This window comes from Solanum verrucosum, unplaced genomic scaffold, assembly GCF_900185275.1.
Source record: "Solanum verrucosum unplaced genomic scaffold, falcon-dt-bn FXZP01000012.1, whole genome shotgun sequence".
In the NCBI taxonomy this organism is placed as follows: Eukaryota; Viridiplantae; Streptophyta; class Magnoliopsida; order Solanales; family Solanaceae; genus Solanum; species Solanum verrucosum.
This window is the reverse complement of record NW_026020063.1, coordinates 3737-27037: the sequence shown is the minus strand read 5'-3', so window position 1 is coordinate 27037 and position 23301 is coordinate 3737. Positions and strand designations below refer to the sequence as shown.

Sequence of the window (23301 nt, the reverse complement as noted above, 5' to 3'; positions counted from 1 at the left end):
ACATAGATGCGTGCAGAAATATCATTAAAAGACCTCTTTGAAAGTGATATAAAGTATTGTTAATCAATTACTACAACGTGCTCATACTTATGAAACAAAATTTGAAAAACACCAATTATTTTTGTAATTCGTTGGTGTTACTGTTTAAGTAACCATAGATCTTAAATATTTCACATTATCAATTGCCATGTAAAAAAATAATTGCTTATAAAAAAACCACAAAGAGAAACATATGAACTTGAGATACATAAATCGGCAATATATATAGAAATTCATAAATAAAATCAGCAATATAGAAATACATAAATAAAATCAGCAATATAGAAATACATAAATAAAATCAGCAATATAAAAATACATAAATAAAATTAATTTCTATTGCATGGTACATAAAAATTAGATATAATAATAGCATACATAAATGAAAATTTAAGAAGTATCGTAAGTTGTTCAAGAAAGAAAAAATTATGGTAACACTATTATTTTATACATTATTTAAATATAAGAATAATTGGAAGAAAATTGTATACATACTAAAACTAATATAACCTAGTAAATAATAATAGAGTTAGATATATCAAATAAAGATCATCGGGTTAATTTAACTAAAAAATTTAATAAACAAAGAAGAATTAACATTTAACTAAAAATATATAAGGTATGTGTTTATTATACTTGATATATTTGGAGAAAATTAGAATTTTGTGCTGATAACGTGTTACAAAATATTAATAATAAACTAAATAAAAAGAGGGGAAAAGGAAAGATAGAAGAAAGGGAGAAAGTGAAGAATAGTAAGAGTAATAAAATGAAGGAAAGTAATAGTTTTCTTTACTATTTTTGGTGTGTCTATATTGTAGAGGTATTGCCCCTTTTATAGAAAAAAAAAACTTCCTTGGAGAAGTGAGTCTTCTACAGTACTGGGCCATGGACATATATATAAATAATTTATCGGAGAAGGGTCTAAAATATCCCTCAAATATTTAAATTGGTACAAAACTATCCTTCATCCACCTATCGGCCCTAAAATACCCTTGACGTCCACCTTTCAGCTCAAAAATATCCTCGATGTTAATCCTTTGACTCATATTTGCCCTTATTTTTAATAGCACTCTTAAAGTAAAACTATTAAATATTTATTTTTATATTGCTTAATGTGATTGGTCCAAATTTAAACCCTTCTCAAATAAATAATAAAATGATGTTTTAAAAAAATCATTTTTTCTATAAAACCACTTATGATTCATATTTTGACCCGATGCACTTGAAAATAATATTGAAAAAATAATTAATTTCATGATATCTTCCTATTGGCCTATTTTGAATCAACCCCAATTTATTATAACGTAACCCAGCTCATAAATGGGGATCCAACTAAAATCCATACTTACCCCGACTGATTGTCCATCTAAAAAAAAATTATTTTCATTAATATAAAATTTTCTCTCAATTATCCAAATGTTTGTTCATTTATTCATTTATTCCTTTTTTTAATCTCTTATTTTTAATTAGGATATACGGGACTCAAACTTGAAATGAACTCACATATTTATATTCTTTTAATTAGTATTATTGTCATGATGGGATGAGGGTGGAGATAAGAGAAATAATTATTTTTATTCTTTTATTTTTAATTTTGGGTACACACAAAAAAGTATATAGTATTTGTACATATTTGCTTAATTGAGTAATTTTTTATTGAATTGATTATTTCTATATGAATGCATCATTATTTACCTTCTTTTTTTCTCTCTTGTTTGTCATAAATTTAAAATTAAATAAAATAAAATTGTGGACGTACAAGATCCAAATAGAAAAAAGATAATGGAAGAGATAGGAAGTGAAGGGCGGGGGAGGGAGGAGTGTAGAGAGAGATGTCTAACCTTTTTATAATTTTAAATTTACTATGAAATTCAAAATCAAGTCAATCATGTGAACTTATAGATTAATTAATTTCAAATTAGTTTAACGGAAAGGGCCTAAAATGCCCTTAAACTATTAGATTTGATACAATATTACCCTCCATCCACTGAATGAGTATGATCCGTTAGACATAAGGCTATTTTTGAGCCGAAAGGTGGACGTCGGGGTATTTTAGGACCGATAGGTGGATGAAGGGTAATTTTATATCGATTCAAATACTTGAGGGGCATTTTAGGCCCTTCTCCGTTTATTTATTTATAACATTCTAATATTTCTTGGCCATATATTTTGAGGCTTCTTAGTTAATTGTTCTAACATTTCTTGCCATATATTTTAAAGCTTCTTATTTATTAATTGTTCTAATATTTTATTGCCATATATTTTTAAGGCTTCTTAATTAGTTATTAATTGTTCTAATATTTCTTGCCATATATTTTTAAGGCTCCTTGGTTATTAATTGTTCTAATATTTCTTGCCATATATTTTTAAGGCTCCTTTCCTTTATACCAATCATATTACATCAAATCTGTTGGCCAATTAAACAAAATCATATTACATGAAATAAAAAAAAGTTTAAAAGAGAAGGAAATCTAATAAATAAAAAAAAGCAACTTATATAATAGAGCTAAATGATGTAATACATGACAAAAGAACATGGCAAGAAAATCTTATACATAAAAAATACTCCTAAAAAGTTAAAATTATAAAGAAGTTACCAAAAATATATATACTCCTTTTATTTCAAAAAGAAAATTTCCTTTTTAGTTCGTTTAAAAAAGAATGACTTTTTTCCTTTTTTGATAATACTCTAACTTCAATTTTTCACATAAAATGTTTAAGATCACAAGATTAAAAAATATTTTAATACATTTAAAATAACTTTAATTTAGAAGCATATGATTAAAAAGTCTTTTTTTTTTTTTTAAACTCGATTCTAAATCCGTGAGTCATTCTCTTTTGAAACGTAAGGGAGTATTTGACTTTCCAAGTTGATACTAAAAACTCCATAAGTTCTAGAAGCACGTGTGGAATGGTGGGCCCTCTAGTCTCTTTGCCATCAAGGAAAGTACACTTGCACAACCCCTATAAATAAAACCCAGCAGCAGAGGAGAAGAAAACAAACAATTCTCTTTCCCTCAAAATGAACCGCAAAACAAATATGAAACAAGTCGGAGAAGATGAATATTTGTGCCTCAGTTTCAACAATTTTGGACTTTTATCGGATATCGCTGCAAAAATCTCCGATGAATTTCAGGCGGAGGAGAAAGAAAGCTTGAACGGCGGCGAAGAAGATTTCGAATTCTCTTTAGTCTCTGAGAAACCGGATAACTCAATCGCGGAATTCATCTATGACGGTCAGAATAAATTCCAGCAGCCAATTTTCCCTCTTTTCAACCGCGATCTATTGCTAAGCGATTCGAATTTGAAGGATGTTGATAAATCAATTTTGATTCCGTTGAAGAAGTTGTTTCTAGAAAAAAGTGAATCATCGGAGGCAGAGGAATTGGAGACGATACCTGCCAGGACTTACTGTATGTGGAAGCCGAAGATAAGTGAGCCATCACCAGGAAAATGCAAGAAGAGTAAATCAACAGGATTTGTATCGAAGCGATGGCCGAGGATCCGAGATCTGTTACGGAGGAGTAATAGTGAAGGGAAGGAAGAGGACAGTTTTGTATTTCTCAAACCAAAAAAGACAATAGAAAACGAATCAGCAAAAACAAAAAATTCCAGTGAGGTGGTGAAGACGGCCGGAAAATTGAAGCAGACGAAAACTAGCACTAGCGGAGGAGAAAAGGTTTTACCGCCGGCAGTATATTATGTACGAAATAGAGCGGATAAAGAAGCTGATAAGAATAAGAGAAAATCATATTTACCTTATAGGAAAGAGCTTATAGGATTTTTTGCTATTGGTTTGAGTAGAAGTTATCGTCCATTCTAACAACATGCAAATGCTTTTAGCATAGATTGTTAGAGTTTTTTTTTTCCATTAAAAAGATTTTGACAACTCCTCTCTATCAAAATGTTGGATTATGAGATTCAGTTTTTTTAATTTTTTTTAAAACTATAATTTGGGATATGAAAATTTTAAGTATTCTGAAAATTATATTAATATATTTTTTTGAAAAATATTACTCTTTATGTCTCAATTTTTGTGACACATTTCGTTTTTCTAAGTCAATGACTGAGAATTTGCTCACAAAATCTTCAAATTTTTTAATTTATATATTTGTGAACTAGCCAGATGGGGGGAGGGATAAAACGCTCCATAACAAAGACGACTATGTACCCAAGGAGCCTTGAACCCGAAACCTCTTGGTTAAAGATGAAAGAATACTTATCAATCCACCACAATTTTTGTTAGTAAAACAAATGGAGTATAAGTTACTCTCTCCCCGTTGCTTTTTTACTTGTTACTTGCACTTGGGATGGCAATGGGGCGGGGCAGGATGGGTTTAAGGCTATGTAGGGCAGGATGGGTTTAAGGTTGTGCAGGACGGGTTGAAGTGGGCTTTTTTTAAAATTAATGCGGGGTGGATTGCAAGTATATATGATTTTATGGTAAAATTGGCATAGCATGACATGTTATAGTTAAAATTGGCAATAAATAGTACCCTTATAATCTTTTAGCAAAACAAAGATTTTTGAAAATCTATTTGGCATTTATTAGCCATATTTTCTTTTCCTCGAAAGGGTTTTTTTTTTCTTTCTAAAAAGTTATTTTATTCCCTAATTTTCTCCAAACTTTTCTCAAGACATATTTTTTCTTTCACCGATCCTTTATTTATTGAAAAGTAAAAATTTTATTCTTTCTTCTTCTCTTTTCTTATTTTAAACAATTCTTTGTTAATAATGATTCTTTCAACATTTTTCTTTTACCTTTTTTTTTTATCTTTTTACAATTCTTCATGCATGCATATACTCTGTATTTGCTTAAATTTTCTCTTCCATATTTACGTTCATCCAATGTATGATAATATACTAAATCGTTTCTTTTCATTGTTCTCGACTATATTTGCTCTATCATATATATATTGAATTTGTCATTGCCAACAACAACAACATACCCAGTGAAATCCCACAAAGTGGGGTCTGGGGAGGGTAAAGTGTACGCAAACCTTACCACTACCTCGTGGAGGTAGAGAGGCTGTTTCCGGAGGACCCTCGGCTCAAGTACATCCAAACCAAGTAAAAGAAGAGGAAACAGTATATAAAACATAACATCCAATAAGAAAAACAGTGCATAATCAACAACGGAGACAATAACATCAAGAAAATACTGTAAGAGGTGAAACGCAGTAAACAACATATGGCTATAGGATCACAAACAATAACTACAAGTGCCAGGCTAGGACTACTACAAACGCTACCAATCCAGACCCTCGCAAGGAAAGACAACACGCTAACCTTACTAACCTTCAACCTTAATACGCGACCTCCACTCCTTCCTATCTAGAGTCATGTCCTCGGTAATGTGAAGCTGAGCCAAGTCATGTCTAATCACCTCTCCCCAATACTTCTTAGGCCTACCTCTACCCCTCCGCGTACCCTCTACAACCAGCCCCTCACACCTCCTCACTGGGGCGTCTACGCACCGTCTGAATTTGTCATTGCCAAACTATATGAATTTTTTTTATTGTGGAATTGAAGATTTCAATTTAATTGGGGAAAATTGAGATTATAATGTGTTATTTTTTTTATATTTATTTTCATGGGTAAAAGGGATCTCATGAGTTTTTTTGGAAAAATAAATCTTAATTTTATATTTTTTTTTGGGTGGTATAAGTACAAAATAGTGTGTAACTTGAATGCAAAATCTGTTTATAGAATTTTATTTAGGGTAAATCACTTACCTGTATACTTTTTAAAAAATATTTACTATATTTGTCAACATTATTTTTTTAACCATATATGACAATTTGGCTGAATTAAATCAAATTCACTTCATCCTTTCCATCTTTCGCTCCCAATTTTCTCTCGCCGCTACGATTTTCTCTCGTTGGTGCGATTTTCTCTCGCCACTTCTTACTCACAATTTTCTTCACAAATACGGCTATACTACCTTCAGAGATGTGAATTCAGTGCAGTTTTGAGACGAATCAAGTCGAGCAGAGAGTTGAATTTGAAGTTTTTTGAAGTTTGAAGGGTTAATTAGAAGCTTTAAATTTGATTGCATGTCTTAGTTACTTGTTTAATTCATCCTTAATTCTGTATCTCGGCTATACTAACCTTCACCGATGAGTATTCAGTGATCAATTTCGAGATGAATCAAGTTCGGGCAGAGAGTTGAGTTTGAAATTTTTTGAAGTTTGAAAGGTTAGAAGGTTTAAATTCGATTGCATGTCATTAGTTACTTGCTTAATTCAAGATTAATTCTCTTTCTCGGCTATACTAACCTTCAACGATGTGTATTCAGTGATCAATTTCGAGATGAATTAAGTTCGGGCAGAGAGTTGAGTTTGAAATTTTTTGAAGTTTGAAAGGTTAGAAGGTTTAAATTCAACTTTAATACATTGTAATACACTTTTAATACAAGTTTAATTCATTTTTGCAGTTTGTTGGTTGATTTGTTATGATTTGATGACTTGTTTAAATTTTTTCTTAATTCACTCTTCTGATTGATTTTCTTGGTTAATTCATAATAGATTCAAGTTTAATTCAATCTATAGAACACTCTCTCGTCGTTTCCTTAGTTATTTGTTTCAATTTTTTTCTTAATTCACTCTTCTAATTCAACTTTAATACATTGTAATACACTTTTAATACAAGTTTAATTCATTTTTGCAGTTTGTTGGTTGATTTGTTATGATTTGATGACTTGTTTAAATTTTTTCTTCATTCACTCTTCTGATTGATTTTCTTGGTTAATTCATAATAGATTCAAGTTTAATTCAATCTATAGAACACTCTCTCGTCGTTTCCTTAGTTATTTGTTTCAATTTTTTTCTTCATTCACTCTTCTAATTCAACTTTAATACATTGTAATACACTTTTAATACAAGTTTAATTCATTTTTGCAGTTTGTTGGTTGATTTGTTATGATTTGACGACTTGTTTAAATTCTTTCTTCATTCACTCTTCTGATTGCTTTTCTTGGTTAATTCATAATAGATTCAAGTTTAATTCAATCTATAGAACACTCTCTCGTCGTTTCCTTAGTTATTTGTTTCAATTTTTTTCTTCATTCACTCTTCTAATTCAACTTTAATACATTGTAATACACTTTTAATACAAGTTTAATTCATTTTTGCAGTTTGTTGGTTGATTTGTTATGATTTGATGACTTGTTTAAATTCTTTCTTCATTCACTCTTCTGATTGCTTTTCTTGGTTAATTCATAATAGATTCAAGTTTAATTCAATCTATAGAACACTCTCTCGTCGTTTCCTTAGTTATTTGTTTAAATTCTTTCTTAAATCACTCTTCTAATTCAACTTTAATACAGTGTAATACACTTTTAATACAAGAACACTCCCCTGTCCTTCCCTTGTGCACACTATTCCTTTGCCATTTTGGTGTTTGTGCTTGCACTACAATTTGGATATCAACAGGCACTGGCAGGGGAGTTGTTGAGTCTGGCATCTCTAGTCATCTGTTCTATGTGGTATGAGTTTGGCTTCTGGCACTTTAACTGTTAACTTATCTTTTGTTTTCTTGCTGCTCATCTTTGTGGCTTCCATTTTCTTTTTGCTTATCACACCAGTTTGAGTTTTGTGTGTTGGAAGGATGTATATACTCCCTCATAGACTTTTATATAATAGTATTAATATCTCCCAGAAACATTGGCATTGTACATTTGCTGAACTGAACAATAATTGAATTAGATACAGTTGTAAAGGCTAACCTGAGAATTCCTTACATAAGCAATGAAAAATAGACTAATCTGCACACTTTTTAATAATGTGCAGAAAAAAAAAAATGACTAATCTGGCTGTGCTGCTTTACTTCAATGGACGATGGGATCCTAGCAACAAATATACTAATTACGTGGCAGATGGTGTGTTGATAAATACGAAATCAAACTTTGCCACCCTCGTTTCTATAATTGCTACTCAATTGTCAATAGACACATCAACAAGTAAAGTTGAAATCAGATATAAAATTGATGAAAGGTCTCCTCCAATTCAAATTCATAATGATATGGGGGTAAAAGTATATGTTGAAACCAAAAAGGAACATCGAGATATGGCAAAATACCCTTTGTGTGTCACAACAACTGAACCAGTCAACTTGGAGACTAATTCTACACTCATTCCACTATTATGTTCAGACACTTCAGAAGATATGAGGGTTATACACAATTCATACTTCTCTAATACATTTAATGGTATTGGTGAGGCAATAGGGTTAATTGGCTTTGGATCATGTGAGGAAGTTGATGAGCTAGAAGAATTAGCACCAGGCATCATTGTTAATCCCAATCACTCTTTATTTGAGAAAGATCAAGTGTATAAGAATAAATATGTCCTCACCAGTGCACTAAAAAGACATTCCATTCTTAAGCATTTTCAATTCAAGACAACAAGATCAAGCTCAATCAGGTAAGACCTAAATTCAAGTCACTTTAAATTATTGATTGTATATTAATTTTTTTCAACAGCTATTCGATACAGTGCTTAGGTGAAAACTGTAGTTGGAGTTTACGAGCTTCAAGCTTGAACAAATCTCAAATGTTCAAGATTAGAGAATTTGAAAGTGAACACACATGTTTGTTGCTACATAATTCATTATCGGAAAGGCAAGCAACTAAGAGTGTTGTTGGGAGTATTATTGTCAGTAAATGTGCTGAACCAGATGTTATTTACACACCAAAAGATATACAACGTGACATGTTAGCTGAATATGGTGTGCGACTCACATATATGCAAGCATGGAGAGCTAAAGAAGCAGCTCTTGAATTAGTCCGGGGTGATCCAATTCAATCATATGCAAAGTTGCCAAGCTACTTTCACATACTAGAGGCAACTTACCTTGGTTCCCATATAAGATTGCACAAATCAGAGGATGACCGTTTTCTATATGCGTTTGTAGCTTTGTTCACCTCGATAAAAGGATGGGAATATTGTAGACCAATTGTAGTTGTTGATGGAACTTTCTTAAAAGGAGCATACAAAGGGACACTACTAACCGCTAATACCTTAGATGCAGCAGGTGAGACTTTCGAATATGATACTAGTATTTTCTATATTGAATTTCTGAACTATGAATTAAAAATGAATTATAATTGCAGTAAAAATGTATTAAAATTGTATTAAACAAATTGTACATGGTGCAGGGAGTATACTGCCACTTGCTTATGCCATTGTTGATTCAGAGAATGATGCATCTTGGAGGTGGTTTTTTGAGCAATTCAGAGACGCATTCGGTCAAAGATTAGAGATGTGTATCGTTTCCGATAGGCATGCAAGCATTATTAAGGCAGCTTCGAGAGTCTATGATGAAGTACCTCATTTTGCGTGTATGTGGCACTTACTGCAAAACATAATGAAAAACTTCAGAAAAAGTCAGCAAAGGGTAACTGAGTTGTTCTACTCTATGGCAAAAACATACACCATGACACAATTTAATCAATGTATGACAATAGTTGAGAAAATAGATAAGAGGATCAAAGATTACTTGCTGAACATTGGATACAACAAATGGTCGCGTGTGCATGCTGAAGTAAACAGAACTTGGATGATGACGTCAAATATAGCAGAATCAGTCAATTCAAGAACAAGACATGCCAAAGTTCTTACAGTCTTACACCTCTTGGAATTCATGAGACAGCTTGTCCAGAAATGGAATAACAATAACAGATCAAAGGCGACATTTTCAGGTTTTCACCTTGGGAAAAAGTATGAAAATATATTGCGGCGCAATAAAACTGCATCAGAGAAATTAAGGGTATGCTTGATCTGTAAATTATTTTTGCTAATATTTTTTCTTCTGATTCATATCTAACATCTCTCTTGATTATATTTTTTTCTTTTCATAGGTTATAGAGACAAATAAATATGTGTATACGGTACTTGATGGTATTACACAATTCACAGTTTGTCTTCACCAACGTACATGCACATGTGGGAGATTTCAATTGGATGAGTTGCCATGTCCACATGCTTTGGCTGTTTTAACAATAAAGCACACTGGTTATGAGAAATATTGCTCTGATTACTATACAAGAAAAAAATTATTGCTGACATATCAGTTTCAAATGAATCCCCTGCCAGATGAAAGCACATGGAACACACCAACACATGTTCTTGAAGAGGTTGTACTTCCACCTCATGGAAAGAGACCTCCGGGAAGACCAAAAAATAAAAGACATACACAACTCAGAGAAGATGGATTCAAGAAGGCGAAAATTACATGCAGCAACTGTGGACAACAAGATCACAACAGGAAGACTTGCAAAAATGTTAGGCCTTATGATCAAGAATAAGAAATAAAATTTGTTTTACCATGATTTTCTTGGTTAATTCATAATAGATTCAAGTTTAATTCAATCTATAGAACACTTTCTCGTCGTTTCCTTAGTTATTTGTTTCAATTTTTTTCTTCATTCACTCTTCTAATTCAAGTTTAATACATTGTAATACACTTTTAATACAAGTTTAATTCATTTTTGCAGTTTGTTGGTTGATTTGTTATGATTTGACGACTTGTTTAAATTCTTTCTTAATTCACTTTCTTGGTTAATTCATAATAGATTCAAGTTTAATTCAATCTATAAAACACTCTCTCGTCGTTTCCTTAGTTATTTGTTTCAATTTTTTTCTTAATTCAACTTTAATACATTGTAATACACCTTAACTATTGTTTACCTCAATGCTTAGTTTCCTTATTGCTGTTGAATCTCTGTTGAAACACCCAAATACGAATTGGTACAATCTACACCTAATTACGAGATCCGCAAATACCCAAATACGAAAAAAAGAAACATCTTTCGTGCAAGCAAGTACCATTGCATGCCAGCACATATTTGTTCAATAAAAGCTAAGCAATCAGAAAGTGAAGAATAGACCAATATAGTTTTTCATAGCCATACTAACTACAAACTGTTTTTACACCATATAGTTTTCACAGTCATACTAACTAATATAACTATATTTCTTTATCTTTCCGGTCTTTCGTCTTCACTTTGAAGGTCACTCGCTTGCTTCCTTCTTGCATATTCCCATAATATAGCTCCAAATCTCTTTCGGAGAATGTCTGCCTTTACTTGTTGATTTAGAATATGTTGGCCATTACTTACAAACTCCGCAAATGCAGCAACGAAAACTCCACAGTCCCTAAAAAATTCAATATAAAATTATTATCAAAATATCTACTTAATACAAAAAAGAATACCTATTTGATAATACTTACAGCGAGTCATCTTGTTGTCTGGGAACACCTTTAGTTATGAAGTGAAACTCAATTTTCTCGAACTCATCTATCCCACTGTATTTCGGTGTTGCCTTCAATTCAGGACGCTTATCATAGAACTTGACCACACTCAGGTAATATGGTAAAACAATTGAAAGCATCTCAACAATATTTTTAACCTCAAATTTCACCCCACCCCTTGCCGGAAATGAATCATATACCTCCAAAGACCTTTGCACAATATCAAACACGACAAGAATCCAATGACAACCCTCTTTAATGTTTAGTGGAAAAAGAATATAATCCACTTTATCCCACGAAGTGCTTGCCAACAAACGATATCCACATATATACCGGGCAATATCATCAGAATCTTTTACTTTATAGTTCTTCTTATTCTCATGAGCATCACAAAGTTGAAAGAAAGAAGTAGTAATTTTCGTCTTGAACACACAATCAGTAGTCGTAAATCGAACATTACTGTTGACTTCATATTTTCCTTTCTTTCTTAGATAATAGAAAATGACATCAATATGCTGCAAAAAATTAGAATTGAACTGTAAAAAAGAAATAGTCTCAAGAAACAAACATTCAATTAACCTCAAGAAACTCAGTAAGTGATATTGCAACACACAAGATTCACAAAATTCTCACAAGATTCAATTAGTCTCCAAGAAGTTGTCAGTTAGTAAGTGTCAACCACTTATATATAAAATGTTGGGAAAGATAAACACGTGGATAGTAAGACGTTATCTTACACAAGGAGACTACAATTGGTGTAATGTGTTCTAACCTCTATCCAAGCATTCTGGTCACAAATATAATACAGAATCTGAAACACATCAGCACCTATTCAGTCTAATGTGATTTGGCATAAATTATTGAACTAGCTATCCATCAATAGGAACAGCTAGCACATGATACACTGAATAGCTTGAGTGGGCTACAATGCATGCGACAAGTAAAGCAATAGAAACTTAAGTGTATAAAATGACACAAGCAGTAGCAATAATCTACTTCATATGGCAGGAGAGAAATTATAGAATTTTTCAACCCAAAGAACACAAAGGTGCTCACTAGACAAATCATTCAGGAAATTCAACAGCAGAGGTAGTATGACTCCTAGAATGGCAAGCGTTATGAATAACAAATATTGACGTCCAATTAAACTTTATACAACTAACCTCATCACACCATTCTTGTCCAGAATGTGCCAATTTGAAAAACCAGTGTCTTTCTGCTACATTACAAATACCTAATTCAAATGCTGGACTGATAACATTAAGAGCATCTGTATAAGGTTTCTTTCCCCTATCAAAACATAAAAAAATTACAACATAAATACTCAGAAACGGGACAGCAACAAATAAAAAAGAGGTAACTAAGGAAACTAAAGAAGAGTGAATTAAGAAACTTGTATTATTGTGAATTAGAGGTAACGAGAGAGTTCTATAGATTGAATTAAACTTGTATCTATTATGAATTATGTAAGTTATTCAACAGTAACAAATTAACCAGCAAACTTCAAAATGAATTACCTCTTCTTTTACCCATATAAAGCCACTTAATGAATGAATCGATCAAATCTGATTCATTATCTCCTCCAGTTGCATATGAAAAAGGATGTTTTGTCTCAAAAAACTGACGTGTTACACATAAAGTTCCTCCAGATTCGAAATGTTGTGTGTAGGGAGATGTTATTAACTTTCCTGGATTTTTCTTTCTGCCACTTTCTTCGGTGTCACTTTCTTTTTGTTTTGATCAACAGGGGCTCTTTTCTTTAGATAAGATTCTTCGGTCTTATTGATCTGAGAAAGATCTTCATCAAGAAAAATAAAATCATCAAGAGTATGCAAAGGTTTTTGACAATCCTCTGTTGCATCTGCATACAATAGACATATTGATTAATTTACAGTCAACAGATGCAACACTTATTTATGTTGGCTTTGTTGACTACATTACCATAAGGTTGCGCCCCAACTGTATTCACATCAGCAACCTCTTGGACTGTAAGCAAAGTAAATATTTTAATAACGTTATTAAAATAAAATGAAAAGAAGTTTATTTGAAGTGAAGAAAATTAATACCATTTATATCAGCAACAACCTCTGACAAAACTTTTTCAATAGCAATTCCTGCAACATCTTCCTCTGTACATAACAAAAATATTTAAAATAAGATAGTTGAATTAACATATATGAAATATGTAATATATTTGTATAAAACCCTTCATTACCTATTTTACTTGATACTCTTTCAAAATTTTCAACGTCAGCAAATCTAACTGAAGCTTTAAGCACTTGAGATTCTTCATTCTGATTTGATCTCATAACATGAGCATCGTGACCTCTTGATTCATTTACAGATGCATTAACATAGGGAGAGAATGATGTATATGTAATTAACACATATTATAAGAAACACATATTAAAAGTATATTATGACTATAACAGAAATGTATTGAAAATATAAAGAAACCTCCATTGAAATCTAATCCACCCGAAAACGTCTCGCCAGCCTGCTTCTTAGATGGTTCCCTGACTTCTCTGATAACAGAGCTGCTGCCACCATTCTTAGCAAACAACAAAGAAATATCCTCCAATAATTGTTTGTTAGAATTCACCACAAATTCTTTGATTTCATTAAATCCTAAATCAATCTTCTCTTCAAGTGCTTTGTTATTTTCATTCACCTAGTAGATATTAAACCATAACACAAAAATTAAAAATATAAAAGTTCTGGAAAAAAAAAGCCTAAAGTCAAGTTTGTATATACCTTTACAAGTTCTTTTCTCAATTCAATAACTTCATTGGTCAACATGTCTAGACCATGACTTGATCCTTTAGGCTCCAATTTCAAAATTTCAGCATTGTAATCACGAGGTTCTGGAAGCCTGCATTTAGATACTTCATCTTCACTAGCCACTATGTTCTCAAACTGAAAAACCAAATAAACAAAATAAAAATAGATATAGTAACTTGAGTAGAATTAAACAATGTCATAAAATGTATTAACTTTGTACAAATACCTTATTTTTTGTAGGCATGAAGAGACATTTCTCAATATATTTTTGCCATGGACTTTCGGCAATTGTCTTCCAATTCAAGATTCTTGGATTGAGTTAGCAACCCGAATGGCTATATCTTCATCAACTTTTGAACAACACTCAAAAATCCAAATTTGAAGAGCAAGAGGCAAGCCACCCAATCTATAGTATTTATGGGTTGACTTAAGCTCATGTCTCACAGAATCAGACAACTTTTTGTAGACATCTAAACCCCATGGATATGAATTGAATTGTCCACTTTCCACAAGGTAAAAATCTCTATTAGTAATTTGGTATTCGTTGTCCTCATATGAAAATAAAAAATCATTAATGAAGAAGAGAACAGCCAATGAAACAGCTGAGTCATCATCTAGGAATTTTTTAGCTAGAAACAACGCACGTAGATGACTCTTTGCAACAGTGATTTTTTTCGGAAAATAACTACTCAACAAACTACATTTAGAATCAGGAACAGTGATAGGAGAGCCATCACTAACACAATTTAAGCCGGTAACTATTCCAAATTCTCTAAGACCAAAAAACAACTTTTTGTTATTTATTTCAATAGCAAACACATCATCCGGTGTGTGTTTTAACTCTCTATTTATAAGGCAATGAATAACTTGTAGTTGTGTGCTCGCTTTTGGAAGGTCAAGAAAGTAACCAAAACATGTATTCCTGAACAACTCAAGTTGTTTATCAGATAAAGATAGTTTGATTTGGTCGATGACACTATGATTAGTGTAAGATGACCACCTACTCGAAATATACACAACATCCGGATGTTTCCAGAATTTACGATCCTGCATATGTACTAAACATGAATTTAAAATGTGTTACTACATACTAAAGTTGAATTAAAGATGAATTTCACATACTATGTATCAAAGCAAGGTAGTAATCAGTTGAATTAAAGATGAATTACACCGATGACCACTTCTGGTTCCAAAATCCAAACCCAGAACTTATCAACTTCAACACAAGCATCCTAAACAATGATCTAGTTGTCATACACTTAAAGCTCTATTTTATATCGAAAAACCAACTTCCAAAGCAATTTAAACCTACATTTCCACTTTATCCATTGGAACAAAACATTCGAGTGCGGGAGAAAAGATCAAATAGAACATGAAACAATGTTACTCCAAAATATATGATGTGTCCTCTCATTTACACATCTTTTCACACGAACAAGTGTTACCAGCTATTTGACAAACTCCCACTAATTCTAGACAAAACAATGGACAAAGAGGAGATATTTTGCAATTAAGTAAAACATAAATGTCAAATTCAAAGTGACTGCTAGCTTCCTGCTATAGCACTGCTCTTCATTGGAAGAGTATTCAAGACACTAGGACACTAAATCCCAAACTAGTTAGGGTCAGCACTGAGAATCCTATTTATCCCTCCCCTTTATTTAGGTGACCCTTTTAATCAAACAAATGCAAAACCTGCTCTATTCACTTCCTGCCATTTCTTCAGATGACAATCCCTTAAACCTGAGATATAAAGCTACTAATAGCTAGCACTGCAACACTATGCATCCTAACTTGATATCTCACATTCATATTTGAGTGTTTAAAACAAATTGTATTACTACATACTAAAGTTGAATTAAAGGTCAATTCCACATACTAGATCTCAAAATCAAGGCAGTAATCAGTATACAATCATTCCTAAAACAACAACTAACTAGGAAAAATACTATCACATACCAGATATCTACTCTCTGGTAGAATGACATTTTGAGGCAATCGATTTCGAGTTTTTGTATCATTCACTGGCTTCTTCTTCTCCAACCCATCTTTATTTTTCAATTTTTTTGACTGAACTTGAGGAGGTAAATCATCAAAATCGTCATCACAGTCCACGATTTTCTTCGACGTAGATGCTAAATCAACGCATCTTTTTTTCGATTTCTTCACATTGTTCACCTCTTTAACTCGTTTTTTACCTTTGTTTTGCTTCTTGTTCTGCTCCTCCTTGTTCTGCTCACCCTTGGTTTGCTCACCCGATTCTTGTGAGATTCCTAAACTAAAATTGGGACAGTCATTAACTTCATCAGTAGGAGATGAAACTTGACCCCTCATTCGACTCCTTCTATAAACTTTCTGATTCGAAGTACCAACATCACTAAGTATCCGCGGACTTCTTCTAGGTGATTTTCGTGCTCCTCCTTCTTCTTCCATTAGAATTTTGTGCTGAAAGATGGGGAAGAAAGAACAACAAAACCCTAAAATTTTCGGACAGAAGAGTAGAAAAAAAAGAGAAAGAGGATATGAGCGAATGGGCAACACTTTTCTTGCTTTAGTTTAAAATTTTGTTTTAAAATTGTTTTAAGTAACTATTGCTAAAAGTTGACAAAAATGGTAATAAATTTAAAGTATACTTAAAAATGGTAATTATTAAATAAAAGGCCTTCACTTATGTAATTTTTCCAATATTAAAAGGTATTTCTATAGCATTCTGATCAACATTAATTAATATTGATCCTAGTAAAAAATTTAGTATTAAAAAATATCAAAAAATAACCATCAAAGAATATAGTGCATTGAATGCTGTTTCTCCTTCCTTAATTAAATATCTTAATTTTGAGTTTTGGATATGAAAAAAATTCTTAATAGAGAGCTCTATATCCGAATGGGCAACTCCAATATAAATATCGAATACTGAATAAAAAATATTAAATTAAATTAACCCAATAATATTTTAAAGTATAATTGATATTAGCGATGGGTAGATTCATTTTTTAAGTTGTAAAACTCTGAAGTATAATATTCAATTTATTTATTTGTTACTATAAGACACAAATTTAGTAGGATTCAGAGTTAATTTGTCTATTAGATGGGATTATATCTTATATAAAAATCATGAATCATTATGTATTATCATCTTGAAATCTATCCTATTCATTTCAATTAATCTGTCGAATTTTTCTTTATAATCTATTAAAAAGTAATGTCCCTTTTCTTTTCTTAGTTCCAACTCCACATAACATATTTAAGATCACAAGATTAAAAGACATTTACTATATTTCACATATTTAAAATTTAAAATCACAAGATTAAAAAAATCTTCCTTAATTTCTTAAACTTTAAGCCAAGTCAATATAGAACAAACACATTAAAACAGAGAGATTAATATTTTTTATTTATCACTCATACATAAAAATTAGAACTAAGAAGCATGTTTCACTATTACATGAAGTTCTATATATGCATAATTTGTCTTAATGAACATAATTTTTTTAGCATGATATAAATGTGTTTTTGGTTCTCTTTTTTCATGCACAATAACTTATAGGAACAAGTATTTTTGTTATTTTTATCAGTTTAGTGAAAAAATTTCAAACAATCTGAAAACATAAATGCATTTTCTTTGTTTTAAAAAAATCTATTTAGAATTAAATGCTAAATTAGCATGATATTTTAATACATAGATCATTACATATCGTATTGATTTCCTCATCCAGTTATTTTATCTTATTCCAAAATTTATTCATAATTTTTAAAATTACTATTAATCATTTCCTATTTTTGTCATCTCTTTATAAATATTAATCTACTTAAATTTATTTTACTTCTCTAATTAATGTATTGATTTTTCATGTGTTCTGATTCTTAACTTCTTATTTCAAACAAAAGAATAGCAATATTAAGTAAATAAAGTAAACAATCTGATTAATCTTAAAATTTAAAATATTCTATTATCAAAATATTCTTATCATTAATGTACGTAAATTGAACACGAAAAATACTTCTTATTTCTCTTTAATATTTGATTCGCAAAATTTTAAAACAATTTATTTAAAAATTTAGTTAGTTTCTTAGTTTACTTTAATTTCATTTAATTTATCTATCCATTTATTTATTAATTTTTATTTTTATACTCCCTAATTAAAATATTTTTATTTTTTAATACATTTTAAATCATGTTTGTTTCTTTTTATATTTATTTGAGTGCAAAAAGTAAAGGTGTTAATGAAATGTAAATTGATTTAATAAATGGGTCCCACCATTTTTAGATAGTACGGCTACTTATGATATTTTTTATGTTTTTCATGATAGAAAGTACATGTGGCCATTATAATAATAGCAACTTGATTGGGTATTTGGGAAATTCAATAATTTTGCAGCAGAAAGTACAATTGTTTTAAGCTGATAATTTTGGTAAAATGACAAAAGTGCCCCTGGTCGTCATAATTTGTATAGTTGACTAAGAAAAAATTTGTGTGAATTTCCTTTTCTCTCTTTGATTTTCATTCTCGAGTTTTCTTTTTGAAATTTGTAATAATTCACTTAAAAGTTCTCATTACAAGAATTGTAGAGAAGACAAAGAAAAAAATAAACAAAAAGATATGGGCAATAAAATAGAAGGAGCATACATGTAGAGACGAAGATAAGTGAGAGAGTAATTTCTAGAATGAATATAGTGTGAGAAAGATAATTTTAGGCAATTTCTAGAATAAAGATAGTGGGAAGATAATTCTAGAATTACCTATGCTGGTCTGTGGTACCCACTTGGAGCCCCCAATCAGATTTCAATTGACACGTGCACAACACTTTAAAGTGCAACTGAAATAGCTTCTTGTACAATTTTTACTGCGGTGGTCGTCCGATCGTCATCATGCTTCTATATAGTAAAAAAAAAAAAAAAATATATATATATATATATAATATATATATATATATATACACACACTTTCATTATGTGAAATTGTCATTATGTGTTGTCATCTAGTATTGAAATAGTTTAACAAGTTGAATTTGTATGTATATAGTTGGAAAAAAAAAATTGTTGAGGAGTTGTGTGATTGTCAATTTTGTATACAGTAGAATACTTGTATACATAGTTCGATACATATGTATATTTGTATTGTTATACTTTCATCAATACTTTACATTTCTGTGTTAGTCAAACATAGCATTCATATTGATAATTTGTAGAGTAGAATGCATACAATTTTGGATACTTCTATTGTGTTAATGTGAACAATATAAGAAATTGAAATACAAATAGAGAGAGTTATACTTGTCATTTTTTTTATGTATCTTCATCTTGTATTGAAATAGTTAAACAATTCAATTTGTATGTATATAGTTGTAAAAAAATGAGTATCGAAAGAACATGAGCAAAAAAGAGATAGTATGATTGTGAAAATGTCAATTTTGTATATAGTAGAATACTAATATACATAGATAGTTGGATACACATGTATCTATGTATGTATTTTTATTCTTTCATCAATACTTACATTTCTATGTTAGTCAGTCATTCCATCCATATGAATGTTTGTAGAGTAGAATACATATAATTAATTATTGATACTTCTATTGTAGTAATGTGAACAATACAAGACATTGAAATACAATTAGATACAAGTTATACTTGTCAAGCTTTTGAACGAAACAATACATATATACTTGGATAATTACATATACAATTGGATACTTCTAGTGAATAGGTTTCACTGTCAATTGATTATTAGTTTCACTTTGCCACATTAATCGGATGTACATGATACATTAATACTTTGCATTTGATTATTTGTATTTCAATCTATGTTAGTATATTATTGCATTCATATGAATATTAATAAAATTGAATACATATATACTTGTATACTTTGTAGTGTACTAATGTGACTAGAAAAAAGAAATTGAGATTTATACTTTTCAAATCTTTTATACTGAACAATTTATATGTACTTGGATATTTACATATACAATTGGAGACCTATAGACTATAGTGCATTAAGAGTCATTGCCACTTGTTTTGGATTTTCATATGTAGTTGTCACTTGGATTCGACTGAACATATACCCGTACTCCCATATCGTTGCATATTTTCACAGGAGTATCATTACCTTTGACTCTGTATTTGATGGTGATACACGTTGTAGTCAGATCAATGTTCAATTGGCCCGAAATTAATTCAATCAAATCAGAATACGAAGTATATTCTTTCAATACGATTCCATCAATACTATATTCTATATAGCAATTTTCATCGTTTCATTTTCCAGCATGTCTGATCAATATTGTTAGGTTTGCCATTGAATTCAACTATTTTCGATATATGAATAAGATCAATGAAAAATGGAGCAATTTAAAAAAAAAAAAACTGAAAAGAATTAAAGCAATCACTGTTAATTGGTAATTATGACTTGTTAATTGATTAATGGAAAATTGAGAATTTAAAGGGATTAGTTAAAGGTCTGTCAATTATAAATAAGAAATTTTACCTTATTTAGTGCTTTATAATTTTAAATATATTAATGTATTTAACAAAAAAAAATGGGCAGGCATAGAATACGGCTATATTAAGTTAGAAAGTATAGCCATTTTATGTAAATATCACAATTTATGGCTATTTCAATTTAATAACCCTTAAACTATAGTCATTTTTGTAAGTTGCTCTTGATTTTAACTAAAAAAATCCAACCCAACATTATATATATAATTTTAAAATTTTATTTTATACATAAAAATATTTACTTTGATATAATTTTTAAATTTTTTTTTTTTTTTGAGAATGGTAAAGTTATAATTTTTAAATATTTCTTAATACTTTTTCATAGTTTTTATTTTTTAATATATTATTTCAAATTTGAAACTTAAAATTCTGAATAATTCAATAAAAATTATAGTCTACATATGTTAATAATTATAATAAAGCTTAAATCAAAATCAAATTAATACTTATGCAAAAAAAAAAAATCAATTCAACACTAAGAATGACATTAATATTTGAATATTTGTTACATTGGTTTAAACAATTAAAATACATAATCTAATTTTAATTTCCTTTAATATTTAATCATGTAATTAATACTTATTAAACTTATTTTAGCATAATTTAGTACATTTAAATTATGATCATTTTCATTATGACTTGTTAATTTGCAATATTTAATTTACGCGATTTCATTATTTTTTTTGTTGGATATTTTTGTGTCATTAATCATATCATATTTTGTGTTATTTTCTTAAGAAACATTTTAGATAGTTATATTTTGATAGGACTAAAAAAATATTTGAAGTACAAGTAAATTATATGCTTATATGAATACTTTACCAAAAAAAATCCAAAAAACCCAAGTTTTATTGGTTTGATTTGATTTATAAATTTATAAATCTGACACAAATAATTTGATTTGTTATTTGAAAAAACCCAAACAAACCCGCTATGTACACCCCTACCAAAAACCTCTTTCATAATCATACCAACCTGAAAACCCCAAAAATAACCATATCTCACAAAAAGAAAATACAAAAGCAATCAGGAACGAGGAGCCGCCATTTGCTGCTTCTTTACTCTTTCATCCTGCTTCACCATACTGAATACAAAAGAATGTTTGACGGATCAATATTGCAACCACTTCGAAGCAAAGATAGAATTAAGAAATTGACATAAATAGCGGGCAGATACAAATAGTTTTGGCTGAGCAGCCAAATGTGTAACTTCCCCTCCTAATAAATGCTTGCCATATAACAGTAATTGATAAATTCTATCCAACTTTTGTGTATGAAAACAGCCATTATCCTGACTCTCTTCCTTTTCCTTTGTAAACAGGACACAAATAGTCCAGATGAAAGCTTTTATTCTGGCTATCGACGAAAAAGGATCTTTTAAAGGGAGAGGGATGAGTCTATGGCAAAATAAGCATTTTAATATGTTGGGGGGCGATTTGTCAGTAATGTAGAAACTGACTTTACAGACTTGGAAGATAAATTGCAAAATTGAGCAGAGACAGACTCATTAGTATGTTTAGTAAGTGCATGATCAATCCTTCTATCAATTTAAGTAGCAATAACAAATCAAGGCTTTCAGATTGATATATAACTTATTATTCTTATTTTCAGATTACCTGATGTCATGAGGGGTAATAAATATCCACTGTGATCCTTGTGTCAATGCAAAATCCACGACAGCGTCTAGGCTGATTTTTCTGCTAACTGCATCCTGTACATTAATGGGAAGTTACAGATTGCAACCAATTGACTGTTTCTCTACGATATTTAGTGCAACTAAACTTGTCCCTACGTAATCAACAGAACAAGGATTTATAGATGCCTGACAGATTAGTAAATTTCAATTCTTATTCATGATTAGGACCCGATGAGTAAACCAATCTCCGATTGCGACAGTTACCACACCATGCTTGCATCAAAAGATCCATCCATCCAGATACATGGGGTGGCACTAATCTTACGAGGATATGGTCTAAAAAGACAACACCTCAAGTGCCACAATTCTTTGCAGCTTCTGCATTACCCATTTGAGCTACCTTTAAATTTACAGAATAATGTAAATAATAATCTCATCCGGAAATCTGATCCCTGATGATGGCAGTTATAGTGGACAAATTGTGAAAAGCAAAACATACAGCTAGGTGGTTTCATTCATTTATCTAACAGAGAAGAGGCTTCTTATTACCTTTTGTTAATGAAGGAATAGTCAGTAATTTCATGGTAAAGAGGACAATAAAAGAAAGAAATAACCAGAACACCAAATTCTAGCGATGACTTAGCTTTCAGCAGATATATGGTTATGAATGTTTTTTTTTTGAGAAGGTTATATGGTTATGAATGTTTTGCTACTCTGCCATCTGATCATTACAAACAAGTAGTTGAGATATATTCTCTACTCAAGAGTGAAATCCTTCAGCTTTTTGAGTTCCTTCAAAGTCATTATTCTGAATTTTCTTCTGACCAAGCTCTTTAAGCCTTAGGCTTCATTTGTTTCCTCCCTCCTTGGGGATGCAATTAATATATCAATCAACGACATAAATCAGATGATACACAAGTCTCCAACTTGTATTGTCATGTTCAATTCTATGTTCCCTTAGAGCCTGGGAGCGAAGGAGGAAAACTGGTTTATCACACTGATGATAGCTTTGTACTGAACATGGAGAGTACCAACGAAGGACTGATCCAATTTGGCAACCTGCTTGAGGAAACAGTCCACAATTGCCCTTG

At 30.7% G+C, this 23301-nt stretch overlaps 2 protein-coding genes and 1 pseudogene across 2 annotated transcripts; 2 read left to right on the top strand and 1 right to left on the bottom strand.

Annotated features, from left to right (window-relative positions):
- Positions 1–3082: 3082 nt before the first annotated feature.
- Positions 3083–3865, top strand: LOC125823453 (uncharacterized). Its single transcript, XM_049502836.1, has one exon. The coding sequence runs from the start codon at positions 3083–3085 to the stop codon at positions 3863–3865; it is 783 nt and encodes a 260-aa protein (XP_049358793.1).
- A 3967-nt stretch (positions 3866–7832) lies between these two features.
- On the top strand, positions 7833–10348 carry LOC125823452 (uncharacterized). Its single transcript, XM_049502835.1, has 3 exons — positions 7833–9075; positions 9200–9810; positions 9902–10348. The coding sequence occupies exons 1-3, from the start codon at positions 8595–8597 to the stop codon at positions 10346–10348; spliced, it is 1539 nt and encodes a 512-aa protein (XP_049358792.1). The 5' UTR covers positions 7833–8594.
- Positions 10349–11009: 661 nt separating this feature from the next.
- Positions 11010–14382, bottom strand: LOC125823487 (uncharacterized; annotated as a pseudogene).
- Between the last annotated feature and the right edge of the window lie 8919 nt (positions 14383–23301).

Bases quoted from the DNA above. Each gene is read 5' to 3' on its own strand.
- LOC125823453 (XM_049502836.1), top strand. From the start codon at position 3,083: ATGAAACAAGTCGGAGAAGATGAATATTTGTGCCTCAGTTTCAACAAT.
- LOC125823452 (XM_049502835.1), top strand. From the start codon at position 8,595: ATGTTCAAGATTAGAGAATTTGAAAGTGAACACACATGTTTGTTGCTA. The intron at 9,076-9,199 runs GTGAGACTTTCG...TACATGGTGCAG, and splicing joins TAATACCTTAGATGCAGCAG to GGAGTATACTGCCACTTGCT. The intron at 9,811-9,901 runs GTATGCTTGATC...TTCTTTTCATAG, and splicing joins CTGCATCAGAGAAATTAAGG to GTTATAGAGACAAATAAATA.